The 20,699-nt window shown below is 40.4% G+C and overlaps 1 protein-coding gene across 1 annotated transcript in view; it reads right to left on the reverse strand.

The window, feature by feature from the left end:
• Positions 1–20,699, reverse strand: part of FAM169A (family with sequence similarity 169 member A) — a 46,343-nt gene that overhangs the window by 5,805 nt on the left and 19,839 nt on the right. Inside the window, exons 3-12 of the mRNA XM_074994235.1 lie at positions 18,593–18,692; positions 17,504–17,589; positions 15,016–15,187; positions 14,112–14,291; positions 11,121–11,249; positions 10,748–10,860; positions 7,272–7,326; positions 6,775–6,916; positions 5,092–5,260; positions 1,759–1,959 (exon numbers count right to left, since the gene is read on the reverse strand). Coding sequence (XP_074850336.1) covers positions 1,759–1,959; positions 5,092–5,260; positions 6,775–6,916; positions 7,272–7,326; positions 10,748–10,860; positions 11,121–11,249; positions 14,112–14,291; positions 15,016–15,187; positions 17,504–17,589; positions 18,593–18,692 — 1,347 coding nt within the window. The remainder of the gene's footprint in view (positions 1–1,758; positions 1,960–5,091; positions 5,261–6,774; positions 6,917–7,271; positions 7,327–10,747; positions 10,861–11,120; positions 11,250–14,111; positions 14,292–15,015; positions 15,188–17,503; positions 17,590–18,592; positions 18,693–20,699) is intronic.

The following is a 20,699-nucleotide window of genomic DNA, read 5'->3' on the forward strand; positions in this document are numbered from 1 at the left end:
GGTCCCCCTGTCTAGGCACACAACTGATAGTAAAATGTGAAACAGGTTACAGAGGGGCTGGCCTGAATTTTCTGGGCTGCCCCCCTCTTTACCCCTGCCTAGGTAACCCCCTGACTGAACCACTGACTGGCCCCTGCCAGCTGACTTTTGTTGTGGGGGCCAGCCCCCAGGCCCTACTCCAGTACTCTTCCTTCCCAAACCATGTGGCTCGAGGGAGCCACAGTCTCTGCAGTGACATACTTGCTGTATCTTCACCAGGGAAAAGTAGTTGTGACCTGTTGACATGGCACACTTAACTAGGTACTCCCTTATTTTTCGAAGTCACTGTTTTCCTTTCCCCTGGGATTCCCTACTTTTCCTTCCTTCCTGCTTTGCTTGAGAATTATATGAAGTCTCTCCCAAGTGGCATACACATCATGGGTACATGGCACAGTCGACCTTAGGGAGTGCCTAGCTATTTTTAAAAGTCACTCTTTTTCTTTTCCCTGAGATTAGTTGATTGACCTGTTGTGATGGCACAGTCAGCTGGGTGCTCCCAGAGCACATTTGCAAAGGGTACTTCAGCTTCTGAAACCCACCACCTGTTTGGCTTTCTTTCCCTTGGGATTCCCTACTTTCCTTCTTTGTGAATAATATTAAGTTTTTCCCTATTCACATGGATACAGATTCTTCTACTGTTTGGTGTTCTTTTACCCGGGGAAAATTAGCTGAGCAACCTGAAGGCATGGTTCAGTCGGCTGGGTGCTCTCAGGACACATTTGGTTAAAAGGTCCATAATGCAGTCAACTCAAACAATTTCTCTCATCGCAGGAAGAGACTTCTGAAAAATGACCATTTGTTTTCAGTTGGAAGGGAATAAGAGCAATACAGTGTGGGAAGATGACATCACACAACCACTTCCGGGTCATTTTTTCCCCATAATGCCCCAGCAAAAAAAAAAAACCCAGAATGCTTCAGCATGAGGGAATTGCAGGCTAGGTCCCCACAATGCACTGCTGCAACAGTTGAACTTTGGTGACTTAGTGGAGAGGTGTGGAAACTCAACTTCGACTTTGTAAAACCCAGTATTACAAAGTCAAATTTAATAAATTTGACTGTTTCAGAGTGTAGACATAGCCTCAGTATCAGCGTTAACTCCCATCTCGGATCAGCCCATGATGCCACCTACCATCATTGTTCAATTTTCAAACCAGTATACGTCAATTCTAGCTACACAATTGCTGTAACTGAAATCAACTTTCAGGTCTAGTGTAGACCTGGCCTTAGACTGTAAAGTTCTTTGGGACAGGGACCATCTTTTTCTTCTGTGTACACAACAACACACAACAATATCCTGGTCCAGGACTCAAGCTCTTAAGTATTACTGTATTACCAAAAAAACAAAAAAAAGTTTCTTCTCCCTTACCAACAATGAATCTGTCCAATACATTTTATTTTTGCCAATTCATTTTATCAAATTTAAGCATTGAGAGAAATGACTAGTAACAATGAAGGGCTGGCTTTTGGAACCAGACTATTTTTCCCCAAGATACTTGAAGTGTGTATGAGTATTGCTAAGTGAGATTGGGCCAGAGCATTGTTTTCCTGAATTTTAAGAAGCACAGGCCTGTTGCTAATGCATATTACTAAACCAGCCATCTCATTTTATTTATGATTTTGCTATACATTCTGGTAACTGCATGGTTTATGCCTATTAAATAAGTGTAATAGTTGCACTGCAGAAAAAAGACAAGTATTATTTTGTTGCACTTTCCTCACCTTATCTGATGCTTCAGAAGATTTTGCTGAAGAGTCCAGGATTAGTGGAACAAACAGAGTTAAGGATTCTTCTTCTGGATTGTCAGACTGTAATTTTGATTCACCATCTAGTATTTCACTAGGCGTTTCCTCTTCAGACATGAGTGATGTTTTGATAGTCTCTTCTGTTAGCTCACCATTGAGTGGCTCTGATTCAGTTTCCTAAAATGCCAATCATAAATCAAACTATGCACAATCATTGTTCCAAAGACCAGCATAATAAACTGAGGCAGAACTTTTGCACAGAGGCAATGATCAGAAAAATGGGGATATCCCAGGACACCAGTGTTACTTCTAGCTTTAACTTCTGTTACAGTTGTGGAAACAGTTGTATTTATGTATTTTTATTTTTTGTTTTTTGTTAAAGCATAAAAATTAAAGCAAGCATTTTCAAAATTTACAAAAATCACTGATCCACAGCAAGCCATTTTACTTCCTTGAGGATAATCTAATTTTCTTTAAAGATTTTAGACCAGTTTCCACCCTCTGCTCCATCTACTTTGTACTGCCAAAGTTAATAAATTGAGAATTCATCTTATAGAAGCTCTTGTGGACTCTATGGTTACAATACTATGCTGGAAGTTTCCATGACCCTAATTCTGTACTGCTTCATCTTCCAAATGGATTTAAGGTATAGTCCCACGAAGTGCACTGCAATCATTTCATACACAGTTGTCAAGTATCAGAGGGGTAGCCATGTTAGTTTGTATCTGCAAAAACAAGAAGTCCTGTGGCACCTCATAGACTAACAGATATTCTGGAGTATCAGCTTTCATGTCAAATGCGTGTAATGGAAATACCAGAGGCAGGTCTAATTATACAGGTTCATGAAAAAGGAAAGCCAGAATTGATGAGGTCAATTCAATCAGGGAGGATGCGGGCCCACTTTCAGCAGCTGATGTGGAAGTGTGAACACCAGGAGAGGAGAAACTGCTTTTGTAGTTGGCCAGCCATTCCCAGTCTCTGTTCAATCCTGGATTCATGGGCCGTGTCTACACTAGCCCCAAACTTTGAAACTGCCATGCAAATGGCCATTTCAAAGTTTACTAATGAAGCGCTGAAATACATATTCAGCGCTTCATTAGCATGCGGGCGGCTGCGGCACTTCGAAATTGATGTGCCTCGCCGTTGCGCGGCTCGTCCTGACGGGGCTCCTTTTCAAAAGGACCCCGCCTACTTCGAAGTCCCCTTCTGCAGAATTCTGCTCATGGGAATAAGGGGACTTCGAAGTAGGCGGGGTCCTTTCGAAAAGGAGCCCCATCGGGACGAGCCGCGCGACGGCGAGGCGCATCAATTTCGAAGTGCCGCAGCCGCCCGCATGCTAATGAAGCGCTGAATATGTATTTCAGCGCTTCATTAGTAAACTTCGAAATGGCCATTTGCGTGGCAATTTCAAAGTTTGGGGCTAGCATAGACACGGCCATGGTGTCACTGCAGCTCTGCAGGTTCTCTTTGGAGTCTGTTTTTGAATATTTTTTGTTGCAGGATGGCTACTTTTAAATCTGTTACTGAGTGTTAAGGGAGACTGAAGTGTTCTCCTACTGGTTTGTGTATGTTACCATTCCTGATATCTGATTGGTGTGCATTTATTCTTTTATGTAGAGACTGTCCAGTATGGCCAATGTATATGACAGAGGGGCACTGCTGGCACATATTACATTAGTAGATGTGCAGGTAAATGAGCCCCTGATAGTGCGCTTAGGTCATGTGATGGTGTTACGGGTGTAGATATGTGAGGAGGGTTGGCACTGAGACTTGTTGCAGGAATTGGTTCCCAGTTTAGAGTTATTGCTGCATGGTCTATAGTTGCTAGTGAGAATTAGTTTCAGGTTGGCAGGCTGTCTGTAGGTGAGGAATGGCCTGCTTCCCAAGATCTGTGAGAGTGAAGGATCGTTGTCCAGGATGGATTGTAGATCACTGATGATGCACTGGAGAGGTTTTAAGTGGGCGCTGCATGTGATGGCCAGTGGTGTTGTGTTATTTTCCTTGTTGGTCCTGTCTTGTAGCAGGTGGCTTCTGGGTACACAGCTGGCTCTGCCAATCTGTTTCTTCACATCCTTAGGTGGGTATTCTAGTTTTAGGAAAGTTTGGTAAAGATCTTGTAGGTGTCTGTCTCTGTCTAAGGGATTGGAGCAAATGCAGTTGTACCTCAGTGTTTGGCTGTACACAACTGATCACACTGTGTGCCCTGGATGGAAGCTGGAGGCATGTACGTAAGCACAGAGGTTCATGGGTTTCCAGTACAGGGTGGTGTTTATGTGACCATCACTTACTTGCACTGTAACATACAGGAAGTGGAACTCTTGTGTGGACTGGTCCAGGCTGAGATTGATGAAGGGGCGGAAACTGTTGAAATAACAGAGGAACTCTTCAAGAGCCTCCTTCCCATGGGTCCAGATGATGAAGATGTCACAACTAGAGGAGGGGTGCTCAGGGACAAGAGCTGAGGAAGCATTCTAGGTCAGTCATAAAAATGTTGGCACACTGTAGGGCCATGCAGGTGCCCATAGCCCATTCCCATCAGCTCATGGGAATAAGGGGACTTCGAAGTAGGCGGGGGCCTTTTGAAAAGGAGCCCCGTCTGGACGAGACGTGCGGCGGTGAGCCGCGTCAATTTCGAAGCGCCGCAGCCGCCCGCGTGCTAATGAAGCGCTGAATATGCATTTCAGCGCTTCATTAGTAAACTTCGAAATGCCCATTTGCATGGCCATTTCGAAGTTTGGGGCTCGTGTAGACGTAGCCCATGTGGCATATTGGTGTAAAAGAGCTCTACCTCTATGGTGGTCAGGATGGTGTTTTCAGGAAGGTCACCTATATACTGTAGTTTCCTTAGGAAGTTGATGGCGTCTCAAAGAAAGCTGGGAGTGCTGGCAATGTAGGGCCTGAGTAGAGAGTCCACATATCCAGATAATCCTGTAGTGAGAGTGCCAATGCCTGAGATGATGGGGTGTTTGGGATTTCCAGGTGCGTCCGGGTAGATTTGTTCCCATGCTTTTGTAGGGAGGGTCTTCAGCAGATGGTATAGTTTCTTTGTATACTCCTTAGTGGGACCAGAGGACAGTGGCTTGTGGAATGTCATACTGGAGAGTTGCCTGGCCATCTGCTTTTGTTAGTCTGTCCTATTGAGGATGACAACTGCATCCTTGTCAAAGCTACCTATGATTGTCAAAGGGTACCTATATTTGACACACAAGATTATAATTATCTGCTCTGATATGGATGGAAAGCTCCCTCAAACCTATCACTGTCACCAGGGCCTTGTTTGGACTGAATCTCCACAGTCTGAGATCCTACCTCTTTCTCATCTTGTTTGTCAGGTGGCGATGCACATAACTCTTGTGTTTCCAATATGGATTGGTCGTCATTTTCAGCTACTGTTTCCTCTTCATTTTCATCTACATTTTCTTCAGTGTCTTCTCCTAACTCTTCTGAGCTTTCAGATGTATGTACTACAGGTTCCAGTCTGCAAGAGAAAGTAGAATACTTTCTTATTTTATTTTTTAAGATGAACAATCTCAGTGACACCATTTAATAAATGAAAAGTTTCTCTCACAGTAAGTTAATAAATAAATAACATTCAATACTGAAAATGGCCAACTCCTAACTTGATAGCTCTTCAACTAGACTGTTACTGAAGCAGTACATAATGAAGCCTCTTATCTTGCTTCCACCTGAATTCAAAACTACAAATCAGGAACATTTTCATGAAGGTTGCAAGCTTTTGATGTTATAAAACGCAAATAATCCCTTACTGTAAAAAAAGTCTGGATCCTGTGAAAAGAAACACAACTTCTCCCAACATAAGTATTTCAGCATCAGCTTTATGCAACTTTATTTTTGGAGTAACATGAATAGCAATTGTTTGAGACACGAAGTCTTATGAACTGGGTCAGGTTTCAGCAAGGAAACTAGTCCCCCCACACAGAAAGTAATGAAAACCAATGTCAGGTGGACATGCTGCAGGAATGCACATATTTTACACGAATTACATTCCAATTAGTATGATGAAGTGGCTTGGCCACTTATTTTTCTTGACTCCACTAGAGATACTGTTTTAACAAAAGCGATCCCTTGATAATTACCTGTTCTGTTCACTACTTCTGGGACATCTGGCACAGGCCACTATTGGAAGATAGGGCTAGTGGGCCCTTTCGTCTGCCCAGTATGGCCATTCTTATTTTATGTTCTAAAATACAACCAACTCTGTACTTTGCATCAGTCCAAGCAAGTTTTGGAGCCTAACTAGAACGTAAAATTCTCTTCCTTTCAGGGGAGAGGTTTTAGTACTTTTTTTAATACTAATCGTCTCACTGGGAGCTTGTGCAATCAATATTTCAGGGTCTCAGTAGCCTTGCAGGAGTTTTTGTACCATACAGGATAGAAGTCAGAATCCAAAAATTAAGCCATGTTCCCATGTTACAAATACCACATATGCCCACACCTGACAACATTCTCAGTTACGTGTATTCCATTGCTTTGGTGTGATCAATTTTGAGTTGGCAGCTTACTTTGTCCCCTTGGCTGTTTCTACACAGGCCACTTACTTCGAAAGTGGCATGGTAATACACGTTCCGAAATATGCTAATAAGGCATGGATGCAAATTCACTGTGGCTCATTAGCATAATGTCATGTGATTTGGAGTCTGGAAAACCATTCTTCCAGACTCCAAAACGCTGTTTAGAAACGTGGCCCCCAGGGGGAGTCTTTGGGAAGTAAGTCCTTCTTCCAGAGGCCCCCTTCTTCCCAAAAAATCACATGACGTTATGCTAATGAGGCACAGGGAATTTGCATGTGGCCTGTGTAGAAACGCCCTTGAGTTTTGTTTTTTAAAGTAATCAGCAAATCAGAATCAAACAGGAGAAGGGAGGGTATATCAATTTTGCTTTCAAATGAGACAGGAAATAGCTTGTACCAGATGACTAGGCACCTCACAGCTAACATCACTGAAACAGCAAAATGGAAAATTGACACATTACCTGCTCTCTGATATCCAAATAAGGTTTTCATCCTCTCCCGAAGGAGTTTCAGTTTCAGATGATTCCTGGGTCCTCTTTCCTATCCTGGGGCGTTTTAAATGACTGCTTCGTGTTCGAGTGGAAACGGGCTTAACATCTGGTTCTTAAAGTTATAGCAAAATGTAAATGAAACAGAGCACATATCTAATGGATCAGCACATTGTAAAACCATATCTTCAGTCTTTCATAATAAGTAAGCATAATTGAAAAAAACATATCAGTATGAGATTTTTTTTTGAACAGCTTAAAATAAATTTATAATACTGGCATTCATTCAATGATCTTGCTTTACAAACATTGTTTAGGTTACACAACACTTCCAAAAGAGTAACTAATGTTTTACTCATTTTGCAGACAACTAAATCAAGACACAGAGAAATTAAAGATAATGATGACAATGGGACATTACCCTACTAGAATTTAAGAATCATAAAATTGATATTCAATATCATCTTTACCTTCAGAAGTGCTTGCATGGGCATCTAAGATTTCTTTGCCTTTTTCAGAATCAACCTAAAGCAGAAAAACATACTGTACTTAAAAGTCTGAACCACTGGAAATTCTAGGCTCCTGACTGAAATGTCTTCATCTTCCAACCTCGCTGTTACATTTTGGAGTATTAATTCAGTCACTCTTTCAGAGAATGAGTATATTCAGAACAAGGAATAAATGGGAAAGAAATAAGGTATCATCTCAACAAAGAGATGGACTCCCTACATGTATTTAAAATACTCTCTACTCTCTTAAGTAACTAATACATATTCCTAATATCCTAAAGCATCTGACCTGGGATTAGCAAAAGAAAAATCAACCAAATGGATCTTTACGACTGGTGAAGATGTGGCAGCTGTGTAAAACAGAGCTTCAGCCTTAGATTCTAGATAGTCTGTAGGGCTAGCAGATAGAGGCGTTATCTTTTTATTCACGACCAAACTAGATCTACAATCATGGAGAGACAAGCATCCACTCCTATAAATGTATTACAATAATTTCTCAGAGTATAAGTATCTTGTTTTCAAAACAGAGCTATAATTGACCCAAATTAGCTACTTTAGGTAAACTAGCACTAAAAAAGAGTCTATGTTCACTTGCTCTGCTGCAATTCCAACCTAACCCCAAAGACCTCTGTTGCAAGACCCAGTGGGTTGCAATAAATTGTGTAATACATTGATATCTGCGATAACGTCAAGTAAATTTAAACAGGGGTTGGTTCAACTATACATTAGCATTACAATCACTTTGGTCATTCCCTGTGTTTTTCTACAGATATTAAATGTTTTTTTTCCATATTAATATTTTACACAACTCCAAAAGTCTTCAGTGTGCTGTAGAATTTTTGTACTGATAATGTAGTCCCTAGGGAGAAGGCCAATTATCGTACAGGTTGAATCTCTCTTCTCCAGGACCCTCTGGATGTTGCTGGACCAGGAAGCCGCAGCCACAGAGATTGCTAGTAGCTGGGAGCTCAACCAGTCTGGAAGGCAGCCCCACTGGCTGGTAGCAGAGCCAGTGCCGGCCCTCGGAAGAGAGCCCCAGCAGGGAGGGGTGGGGAGTCTCAGCAGCCAGAAGTGGGAAGCCCTGGTGGGCTGGGACTGCAGAACTGCTGCTGGTCCCCATGAGGAGCTGCTCGGGACAAGGAACCCCAGTGGCTGGAGCAGGTGGCCCAGAACGGCCTAACCTTGCCTGGTCCAGTAAACTCCCTCATACAGGAAGTGCCAGATCAGGTCCCAAGAGTGCCAGATCAGGAAGGTCCAACCTGTAATTTGGAAAGGGCTGGTATAATTTTGGATTCTGGCCTGCAGAAAGCGTTGGAGGCTTCTGACAGTGGATTCATTTAATTTTTCCTTCCAACATTTGGGCAGGGCCAGAGGCTACTTGACTTCTTTGGTAGAGCTTAAATTCCTAATTTACTACCCCAGCAAGTCTTAACAGAAACTAAATGCTCCACTGCTCCTTTCTTCATAATACATGACTGCATCCAACAACCTTATATAAATGCATTAGTCAGATGTTTCTGCTAAAATGATGAGCAGTGAAGTCATCACTTACATCATGGGTGTCCAACCTTTTGGCTTGCCTGGGCCGCACTGAGTGAAGAGGAATTGTCTTGGGCCGCATATAAAATATAGTTAATGTATATAAATCACAATAATGTTAAAAATTTACGATCTTGTGGGGCCGCATTACTAGCTGTCCAGGGCTGCATGAGGCCCGCAGGCTGGACACGCCTGACTTAAATCATCATAATCAAGTTTCAAAGTTAGAAACTTACAACTATATTATGAATAAATCTTTATTACTGATGAAGATGTGACAGCTGTGTAAAACAGAGCTTCAGCCTTAGCTTCTAGGGATAGTCTATAGAGCTAGCAGATAGAGGAGTTATCTTTTACACATGACCAAATTAGATCTGCGATCATGGAGAGACAATCATCCACCCCTATAAATATATTATTGCAATCAGTTATTACTCTCTGTTATTGTTTCAAGCTGTTTACGAACTCAAGAAGAAAACACTGCATCTGTTTGTTCATTTTTGGGAGGTAAACTTCTCATCATGCCAGAAACTCACATTTTACTTTGCATAATTAATGGGAGCTTTGCCACTGGCTTCAATGACAGATGGATCCAGCCCTAATTCTATAGGCATACACTGAGGACACAGAACCAGGGTAACATACAGAATGGATCTTACTGTATTAGGAATTTAATGTTAACTGTGCTTATTCCCAAGTGCATTTTGACTGGCTTGCACAGCACAAATTAATACTTCATTAACATTAATCAGTAATCGCTGTATGAAAGCAGATTTGTCTTGTAATTTTCCTTCTCTTAATGGCTGCATAATAGTCAACAGACAAATACACAAAAAATGCAACCTCATATCCATATGTGAGTGAAATTTGGCTGAGGTTTCAAATGTGCAAAAAGACTCATATTCCTTTTGTAGGGGAACTGGATAAATTTGAATACAGACTGTACACTTCACATCACATTCACCTATAAAGTGATTATGTAATTTCAAAGACACCAACTTAGAGCCATACACTCGATGTTTCTATATGATGCCAGAGAAATGCTGCTTTTGTGCTGTTCACACATCCCAAGACTGCAGGATGAAGGACAAAATCAACTGAACTACCTGCCTCCCACAGACCTATAACAATCTACCAGTGCAAGTTACTAGACACTACTAAGGCAATTTCATACCCTATAGCACAAGAAGCGAGAATAAACGGGGAAAAGATTGTACACAATGCACCTTAATGCTAGGTGAATCTACAATATGTAAGCAACAAGCTGGTGCTGCTTCACTGTAAAACTAACATTAGCCTGAGTGTAATAAAATACAGCTGTCTTTCATAAGTCCTGACACCCATGTCAGTTTAGTTCAACTAAAACAAAAGTCCATATGTATGTTTCTCAATTTGTCATTAAAGCTGTAACTATGTCTTTAAGGGTTAGCTGATAAAAGAAAAACAATAAAAAACTTGAGTTTGTCTGACTGGATGGCTCAAAAGAAATGCTGAAGTCCAAGCTCATAGTTCACAGAGCGCTGAAGCGATACTGGATGTCCAAGTGAGGTTCCTGAAAGGACTTACTGAAGGAGAGAAGCATAGGAAAGTGGGGGATGAAGCACGAGTATTGAACAAGGCAGACACACACTTTTATTAAATTAATGGATCTTATAATTAATTTGTTATGAGTCATCTGTATTTTTTCTGAAAAAATTACCCAGTATCACTCCTCTCTAACTAGATGTTTATATTATTAAAAATAACGGATTATTTTAAAAATATACCACTATCTTATATTGAGATCCATCCCTCTCTATTTTCAGTAAAAGATTTTACAGAACAAATAATTAAGGAAACCAGAAAACATGAAGATAAAAATTATGTAAGTCTACACCTTGTTAGGTGTGTGAACCTACCCTTGGCTGCATTTCAATCTCTGTGCTCTGTTCACTTCCCGTTTCAGATTCCAGGGCAGATTGCACAAAACACTCTTCAGTTTGGGAACGGTTGTTTTCTTTTTGAGAAGCTCCTGCTCTTAGAAAAATTCAGCACAAAAAAATGCAGACACATTTTAAATAACCTATTTTCCACTTTGAATATAAACTCAAATAGGGCCCAATCCAGCTACCAACTAAGTCAGTTGCAGTCTTCCCAATGACTTCAGTGGGGATTGTTCAGAACGGAGACAATCTACAATTTTAGTCTATAATAAAAATTACTGTAGGCTAATCACTGTACGATAAAACTTTAATTTTTCACTTTCCTGGCTCTGTTTTCGAAGTATCTTACCTGTAGTTTCAAGAGCTTCTCTCTGCAATACACTAGTAACAAGTGTTCTCTGGAACCAGTATCCTGCTCCTTCAACCTCCCACAGAAGATCATGATCCCCTGGGTACTTTTCAAAATATTGCTTACAAGCTAAAGAAACAAAACAAAATCACACCACACAGTATGCAAAACTGTAACTCAGAAGAAATTATTTAAACACTATCCTATTGACTCAATTACAATATGACCTTCTACTTTATCATATTGGTAATGCACTACAAACAAAAAGGAATTAAGCCACCAAGACGTGCATGTCTAACCTGAATAACGAAGTAGTAATATTTTTGAAATCCTCATCCTCCTAGATTCCTATTTATTCCTCCTAGCACTTTCTATCATTGCACTATGTCTTAAATTTAGATTGTAAGTAGGTCTGTCAATCAGTTTCTTCACACAATTATCTTAAAAATTAATAGCAATTAAACAATATTTAAATAATTACTAAATAACAGAATACCGTTTATTTAAATACTTTGCATGTTTTCTACATTTTCAAATGATTTCAATTACAACACAGAATAGTCCTCACTTTATTTTTTATATATTTGTACTATAAAACAACATATTTTTAAATGCCCCCATTAAAAGTACTGTAGTGCAATCTCTTTATCATGAATGTTGAACTTACAAATGCAGAATTATGTTTAAAAATGCTTTTAAAATAGAACAATGTAAACTTTAAAGTATACAAGTCCACTCAGACAAACAAGTTTGCTTATATTTATAGGACATAATGCTGCCCATTTCTTATGTCACTTGAAAGTCAGAATAAATGTTGCCATTTTTACATAACAGATATGCTAAACTTTCATATAACTCCTCATTCTTTGGCTAGCATTCCAGAGGACAAGTTTCCATGCTGATGACAGATTGTGATTGTTAATTACCTAAAGCAGTGAGAATCAATGCATGTTCATTTTCATCGTCTCAATCACATGCCCTAATTGTAAGCTTAAAGGGGCAGGGACTGTGGACTTTTTTTCTTTCCTGTGTTTTAGTTTGTGACTACAAGTTGCAAGGAAAAATTTCTTCCTCAATAAAAAATATCCTTGAATCCCAGCTTTCAAAAATGAATCCAAATTTACAATATTACCTGTCACTTTACATGCCAGTTAACAGGCTATTTGTTTCTAGAGTTATCAACAGAACAAGGATTAGAAGTTGTCTACATATTGGAGATTTGCCAACTGCACACCTGTAATGTACTTTGAGGGAATTCAAAGCAGTTGGCTTTGACACTGTTTATTATAACACACTCACCATTATCCTTTGGTACTTCCCGCTTCCCTTAAAATCCTATTGGTGAATATTTCATTTGACTCAAACTAGACAACTCAACCCTTGCACACACTGGGAGAGAAGTACACCACAAGCGATATCAACCACGTCTACAGAAAGACGATGCTAATAAATACCCATTTACATGACCTCATTACTCTCACTTAGAGCCTTTACTGATATTAACCTAAACTTGAGAAGCAGCTGCTACCAGTAATATTTGGCAGGGAGAGGGCCACACTAGCACCATGTTACTCTTCCTATTAGCACTTATTCTCCTAAGCTACGGTTACACTGGCGAGTTTTACCCAGCAAAACCCTGGGTCTGTCAACAAAATTCAGCTCTTTCCCAGGCAGTGTTCTCCCTCTCAGCCATGAGGCATAACGCTGCTTTCGACAGATTCTGTCGACAAAACAGCGGTGTGGACGCTCTTGGTGTGGGAAGGGGAGGACTTCTCCCGACAGGGAGGGCATCCAGAACAATGGACAGCCCCATCTGCTGAGCTTGAGTGCCTGTTTTGTTGAGAGAGTAGCCAGGCAGTCCAGCCACTCTGTCAACAGAGTAGAGTGCTCTTCTGATTGGTTTGTGTGTGACCACACTTCTGTCTGCAGATCACTGTACTGTAACCATAGCCCTAGTGTTCAGCTACTATTTCTGGGGCAGGCCCTCTCTTAAAGGCTCACCTCTGCAAGTAGGGGAGAGGGTAGGAGACAGTGTGTGTGTGTTCTCGATCTTCCACTATCATTTCCAGAAATTACTCTAGCAGTAGAGAGTAGACAGGAACCCTAGAGCACTCTTGAACCCAACATGCTTTGTTGTGGGAATGAAGCAAAAGCCCCCACATTTTATTAAGCTGTTCACGTATTTTGACTTCGGGACATAAACACAGTCTCAGTAACCACTGACCCTCTCCCCCACTGCGCAGACATTCTGGGGTAACATTAGGCCTCACAGCTTGTCTATGTTTTTGTCTCATATACGAACACTTCAGTGATTTCACTATTTTGGATTCTTGTTCACCTCTGTGGCAAGACCTCAACAAGCCAGCACCTGAAAGGCAACACATACATCCCCACTTATTTAATACTAACTAATGTTACAATTAAAATAAACAAATCTATGTTACTTTTAAATTTAAAGTAACAAAAGCACTATGGACTTCATTTGGGCACAGCACTTTTAGGCAAGTATATCTGCAATTCCAAAAACAGCAGAGTCAAAGAGAACAGGATTTTGCTGGAGCCCACAGATAGGCACAGCTAGAAAATTTGTTCTCTCCTCCTCTCATCAGTGACTCTCTAAAACTCAGATCTCATTTTGACTAGAAGCCAGAGCAAATCAAAGCAGGAGGTGGCAAATCACATGGGTGCAATCTGTTTACATTCACAGAGTACAAGAGCATAAGTGTATCAACAGCCAATAAACATTACCCCACAGAAATTCAAGGATTACAAGAAAATGAAGCAGCATGAAGCATCTCCATCTGATTTATTAAGGTTCACTGACTAGCAGCATATTTTATATTTATTTTATATTTATTTAAATTTAAAGCTTGCCAGGAACTTTAAGAAATTTAATCTCTTCCTTCCATGTTCAACGGAGATGGATGTGCTTATCTGGAAGTTTAAGGAAAGACAGAATGGAGAAGACAGGAAAAGAATTACAGAGTTTACCTGTATACATGAAAGATGACAGTGGGTAGCGAAGACCAAGTGTGTCTTCAGTAAAGGAATCCACAAAATCTTCCAACATCATTAACCCAAAATCTTTCCCACGATGTTTTTTCCTCACAAACATTGTGTCCAGCACCGGAAGCTGATAGCTTTGGGTAAGATAGGAGCTACAGGTGCTTCCTGAAATCATGGGAAAAGCCATATATTCATATTTCATCAACAACAGAGTAGCTTGGCTTTTACTGTAACCTGATGAAGACAGAGGTACTGAACTGTAGACAATGATTTTAGTACATTATCCACTTATTGTGTGATGTTATGAATAATAAATGTTACATTGCATGTATGCATTGTACGCTAGTTAGAATTAACTGCATTATAAAAGCATAAGCTTGATCGCTATTTAGTAGAACCAAATATTGGACTTGAGTAAGACAATCTGAACTAATAAAACCTGTAGGATGAGGCCTGCAAAGACTCACAACCTCAATAACAGTGGAACTACACTAGTAACTTGTATACAGGTCTGCACGGTATTTCTGTAGATACAAACCTTGCCTCAGTCTGGGTTTCTCTGTTGCAATAGAAGTAGCATTGATGATTATGGATGACTGAGGAGGAGTGTGTGCAGGAAGCAGAATATTTGAAACCTGCAGTCCTGGGCATAGTCTAGTACCCATAATGGCAACTGAAAAGACTATGGGCGTTTTGTTTTGTTTTTAAAAGTCTGAGTGATTTAGGAGCCTAAAACCACTTTTGGAAATACTACCTAGAAGCTGGTCTGCTCTAAGGATTAAACAATAAGATGCATGTATCAATCACACCCATTAGTACAGCTTAAAAGTTCTGATACAGGAGTTTAGTTTTCCATTATTTTATTTAAAAAACACTTAAATGTTTTTACCTGCAGGTTTAACTGAATAGAAACCAATAGCCTCTCCTTTTTTCCACAAAATTTTAGCATAGTCATTGCTACTGTGACAGAGGAAGGGGATCTCATTTCGCTCTATTTCTTGTTTGCGATAGATAATTCTATTGAGAACATACAGAACAACCCTCTCTCCAAGAGTCTTCACCTATGGAAACACAAAAGTACATTTAAATGTGCAAGATTTAAAAATACACCAGTTTAGTTGAACCATGGATGTTACAGGGGCTTATTTTCAGAGGTGCTGACTATTCACAACTCCAGGCAACATCAGCAGGAGCTGTGAATGATCAGCACTTCTTAAAGATCAATCCTTAAGTTTCTTGATGGGTGAGAAGTAGCTCACATACCATGAAGTCCTACGTCACCTTATAGTCTAACAGATATTTTGGAGCATAAGCTTTCTGACGAAGCGGATCTTTACCCACAAAACCTTATGCTCCAAAATATCTGTTAGTCGATACGGTGCCACAGGACTTCTTGTTCTCAAAGACACAGACAAACATGGTTACATCTCTGATACTTGTCAAATACCATGGTGTATAAAATCAGAGATTAGATTAAATGAATTCCACACTTTATGATTAAAAAGGCGTGCAGCTGATTTAAAGGCTTTATGGCTTTTTTTAAAATTTCAATGAACATGGCATTTTTTTGGATATTAAGAAACATTTACTAAATACAACAATGCTGTGTCAATTGGTCTGAGTTTTCCTAGGTTAGCAGGAGTTTGGAGTGCTACAAACAATGTGTGCTTAGATGGTCTGGGAGGGACCACATAACATACTTCTCTATCATTGCTGGATGTAAACATTTACACAGATATTTCACAGTTAACTTTTCCCCATTAAGGGTGGAAAGCCTGCTGAAGAGGTCAAAGGGGATAGCTCTGGTTGCAGCAGAAAAGTTGTGTATGCTGTAGAAGGACTAAACAGAAATGGGTCTTCTGCAATCTATTTTGGATTTTTTTTTTAATTTTTTTAAACTTTGTTAAAACTCCAGTTTTGGAATGCTCACTAGTATGGGAGTGGCACACAACAAGCACAGAGAGAAGAAATAGGACACAATGATTTGATCTCTTTGAGGGATGAACCTACCCGAAGCTGCTGTAGATTATCCAGGAAAAGCTGCCAAGGAAAATTTAACTGTTTGCAAGAATTTTGGCTGAGAAAAAGCTAAAGGACTTCCACAAGCAGGTAGACAGACTTTACACCAGCCAAAGGATGAGCACTGCAGAGAAGTCTGAGCATTTCTGGAACAAGATACAGTGAAAATACAGCAAAACCCCCATTTTGCTTAAGGTGACCATACATCCCATTTTGGCCAGGATAGTTCCTTTTTCAGCCCTGTCCCGATTGTCCCAACCTTTTCTGGCATAAGTGGGCATTTGTCCCATCTGCTATTGCCAATGGGATTAGTTTACAAGAGCAAATGGAAATGCCCAGTTTTGTCAGAAAAATGGGGTGTAGAGGAATGTACAGGAGGACAAGCAGAGATACTAGGCTGGGTCAGGAGGACAGGCAGTGCTTGGGAGAGTGGAAACACCAATCCCAGCCTTGCAAATGGGGCAGATAGGGCTTGCACAAGCTTCAACAATGCCCCACATGGCGGGGGCCGGCAGGAAATTGACTCGGACCTGCCCTGTGCAGGGAGACAGGAGAGCACAGGCTAGCCCCATAAGGTGTCCCATTTTCAATTTAGCAGTATGGCCATCCTAACTTTGCTTTAATCATACATTTAAGAAGATACTTAAATGGATAAGAAGAGTTGAAAGATCAAGTCAAGGACTGTACAGACTGCTGGGATTAAAAGCTAAGCTTTTCTGTCTCATTGCTATAGCAAAGGCGCAAAGGAGAACTACAGCGTGCTGAAAAATGATGGTTGCTCAAAGTACAGTTTCAGGTATGTGTGAAAAATTAAAAGCCAAATTACTATGGAAAATCTGTCACCCACAACTCAAAAAAACAGAACAAATTTTAAAGAAAGACTTTAAAACAACTCAACAGGGTGGAAAGGCTAACCAAAACAGCAGGTTAATCCTAACTAGTCTGACAAACAGCAAGCAATCCTGTAGCACCTTAAAGACAAAGGGTCCTACCCACGAAAGCTCATGACCTTTCATGGGTAAGACTCGTTAGATGTACCTAATTGCTAGGAACCCAGACAGCATGAGTCTCAGAAGGGAGCCCTTAAAACATTAGCAGCAAAGTATCTTTCAGATGAGATGGTTTCACATGAGCAACACTGATTTTGAAGAACTCAGTGAAAATGAAAACTAAGATGTGGTAAGAGGACAAGATCTTGAATTTCTGTTCATCCTCCCATTAAGCAAGATTAGATTCATTTCCAAATCAAATCAAAATCCGCAACACACTTCAGAGTATGAGCTACGCCTGTTACATTTTATACAAAGTCATCCTTGCAAAATAAAAGCAATTAAGAAATAAATGCTGGAGCTCTTTACCTGCTGAAGCCCTTCTCTAGAAGGGACAGATGTTCTCACAATATCATTGATGCCCCACCATTGGTCAGCCAGATACAAGGCTACAGCTTGAACGGAAAAAAATGGATATAAAAAATTAGTGTTGACGTTTTGAAACATAAGATATTCATTAAAGTTACAATGGACATCTTTTAAGCATAGTAAGAAGCATATTAAAGCACTTATTGTTTCCTTTAGCACAAACATCGTGCTCAGTGCTCTACAGTCACAAAAAGATACTCCCAGGTCTGTAGAGATGTTGATTTAAAAGGACAGTAAGTGAAGAGATGGAATATGCTTGGAACCCAGAAAAACAACAATATTGGCTTTTGTTTTGCTTTGTTTTTTTAACTGGTTCAATTGTGGGTGTCACAGAAACAATGAAGGTGATGGAAGGGGAGAGGGTGATAGGAGGGTGATCAGCATGAAGGAAGCATTCTGTACCTGAGGGTGGCATGGCAAATTCAGAGACAGAACTGGGAGGAGGAGACAAGCATAGCATTAAGGCTGGCACAGTGGAGGGCTAGAACTTAAATGCAATATGAGACACTGGTTGCAGCCAAGCTACGTATATGGGGTCTTGATGGCAAAGACAATGAGTCTGACGATGTGGCAGACTAAAGGGGGCTTGAAATGGAAGATCTGTGGATGGATTCAATTCCTGCTCGACATAAGAGGAGGACAAATTTAGTAGCCTCATTTTGAATGAGCCCAGGGAGGATGGCTGGGTATCAAAGGAGAAAATTCAAGACAAAGTACATGTTGCATTTAATTAACATCCACATTAAATCAGAAAGGCACTCTCTTTCATTTTACTACACATCTTCCAAATTTAATCTAGTTGGTTCCACCCTAACTGGTACAATAATTTCACGCTTTTTAAAAATGTGAATACAAATCTATCACAGAAAATTAACAATAATATGGAAGTGGAAGTAACGGACACTGTATTCAAACTGCAAAAGGTAACTGGCATTGCAAGCAAGCATGGAATGAGTAAAGGATTGGTTACATGTATTTGCCAAAAAAGCAAAATGCTATAACATTTAGATTAGAATTTTAAAATGAAACCTGTGAGCGAGTCCTCAGGTGCAAATAAAGCAAGAACTTTGTGTATCTGATCTCCACCGTAAAGAGGAACGAAGCCTACAGTTGACAGGCTAATAGGAATCTGAAACAAGAGTTTAGAATGGTTCAACGGACTCTTGCTAATATAGCATTAGTAAAATAGACAGAGCTTGCTGAAGACAAGCAAAACCGACTTAAAAGCTTGGGTGCTTAAAAGGGACCTACAAAACCAAACAAAACACAAAAGCAAAAACAAACCAACCACCAATGAAGTTTGCCCCTTTTTTGCTTCTTTATAATACAGATAGTCTTTACACAGATGACCTTTAGAGTACACACAAGTTGGAGGAGGTTTTAAAAAGGGTTAAAAAAATATCTAAGGAATTCCCATTTTGTCTATCATCTATCCCATTTTTCCTGGATGATTCTATTAATAACTGAAGAGCTATTAGGTTTATGCCATGAGACACAGTGGGCCACATCCTCAATTTCAATAAGGCAGCCTTAAATTGGTACATTGATACTGCAAAAAAACAACCTGCCAACTAAAGGTATCAGAGGGGTAGCTGTGTTAGTCTGGATCTGCAAAAGCAATGAGGGGTCCTGTAGCACCTTACAGACTAACAGAAATGTATAAGCATAAGCTTTCGTGGAAAGACCCACTCTGTCAGATGCAGGTAGTGGAAATTTGCAGAGGCAGGTATAAATGGGCAGGCCAGAGCAAGGCTGGAGATAATGAGGTTAACTCAGTCAGGGAGGGTGAGGTCTAGTCTGAGAGCTCAGGTCTATGGCACTGAAAACAGCAGTGTGGATGCTGCCATTCAGGCTGGATATTAGGTATTAGATATTAGGCTGGAACCTGGGGAAGGCAGGTGGCTTTCACAGCCACCAGATATTTATCTGCTTGTTTATTTTACAAAACAGACATATCCTAAGCTGGGGAATCCACTGGTTAAAACCCTCGCAGCCTTCGGTCAGGGGCCATGTGTGTGATCTCTGGCTGCTCTAACTTGTGCCAAGGAATGGTGGAATACAAAGCTGCCATATATAGCCCATGCTCCTCTCCTGTCCCTACCATTGGGACCTGCACTGAACAAAGCTCCCCCTAACATTATGATCTGACCCTAAGCAAGTCAATCTCTGCAGAGGGGAAAGCAAATTTTTATGCATGCTCATGCCATTTGCTCAAAAGCTATGTGAACAACTGGAAGACAAACAGTCCTTCTTCAAGATTCAGCATCTCATCCATCATTAAGAACTAGAAAAGCCTGAAATAACTTGTAGAATCTTCTAATATCCTTCCAGGAAACAAAAAAAGACTTTATATGCCTGATACACAAACCCAAACTGTCTTACCTGGCAAGCAAGGTCACCTTTAAAACAATACTTCCCATGTTTTGTTTCTAAAACAGGCACTTCACCATCCAAGTGCTCAACTGAGCACCAAAATATGGCATTAATGGGACAACGTATAAAGCTGGGACCTCTTAGTTTTAGAAAGAGTTCAGTATCTTCATCAAAGGATTCTGACGTTTCATACATTCAAGTATCTCTAATATTAAATGAAACTATTTGAGAAAATACATACTCTGTGTGTGTGTGTGTGTGTGTGTGTGTGTGTGTAATGCCATGTTTGCATGGTGAACAAGTGAGTAGGCAGTCAGACTATGAGAAAGATTAGCTGGCTTATAAAACATTTTAAAACTTATGGTATGCCATGCCCAGAAGTTTTGTTTTTACACACAGCATCTGTATTTACCATGATTAGAGAAAAGTGCCTGACACCCTGCTCTTGCAAAGGGATTTGCAAGCGAGGATCTGTGCTCCCCGTAACCTGAGCACTTAGGCAGACACCCAGGAGAGATTCAGATGCTGCCAAGCTTATTAGCAGATTGTCCATAGCCACACTCTGTGGACAGCATGTGTTTCTATCAGCAGTGCACATCTGCACATGCCTTGGTGCATATAACAAAATTTTTGTGCCCATGGATAGATGGAAAAAATAGAGGGAACACTGGTGAGGATCCCTACTCCCACTGGCCTCACTTACTTTAGCCTCTTCAGTTAAAATTTCTCATTGTTGTTATTATAGATAAGAGCAAGTGGGAAG

This window comes from Carettochelys insculpta, chromosome 5, assembly GCF_033958435.1.
Source record: "Carettochelys insculpta isolate YL-2023 chromosome 5, ASM3395843v1, whole genome shotgun sequence".
NCBI lineage: Eukaryota > Metazoa > Chordata > Testudines > Carettochelyidae > Carettochelys > Carettochelys insculpta.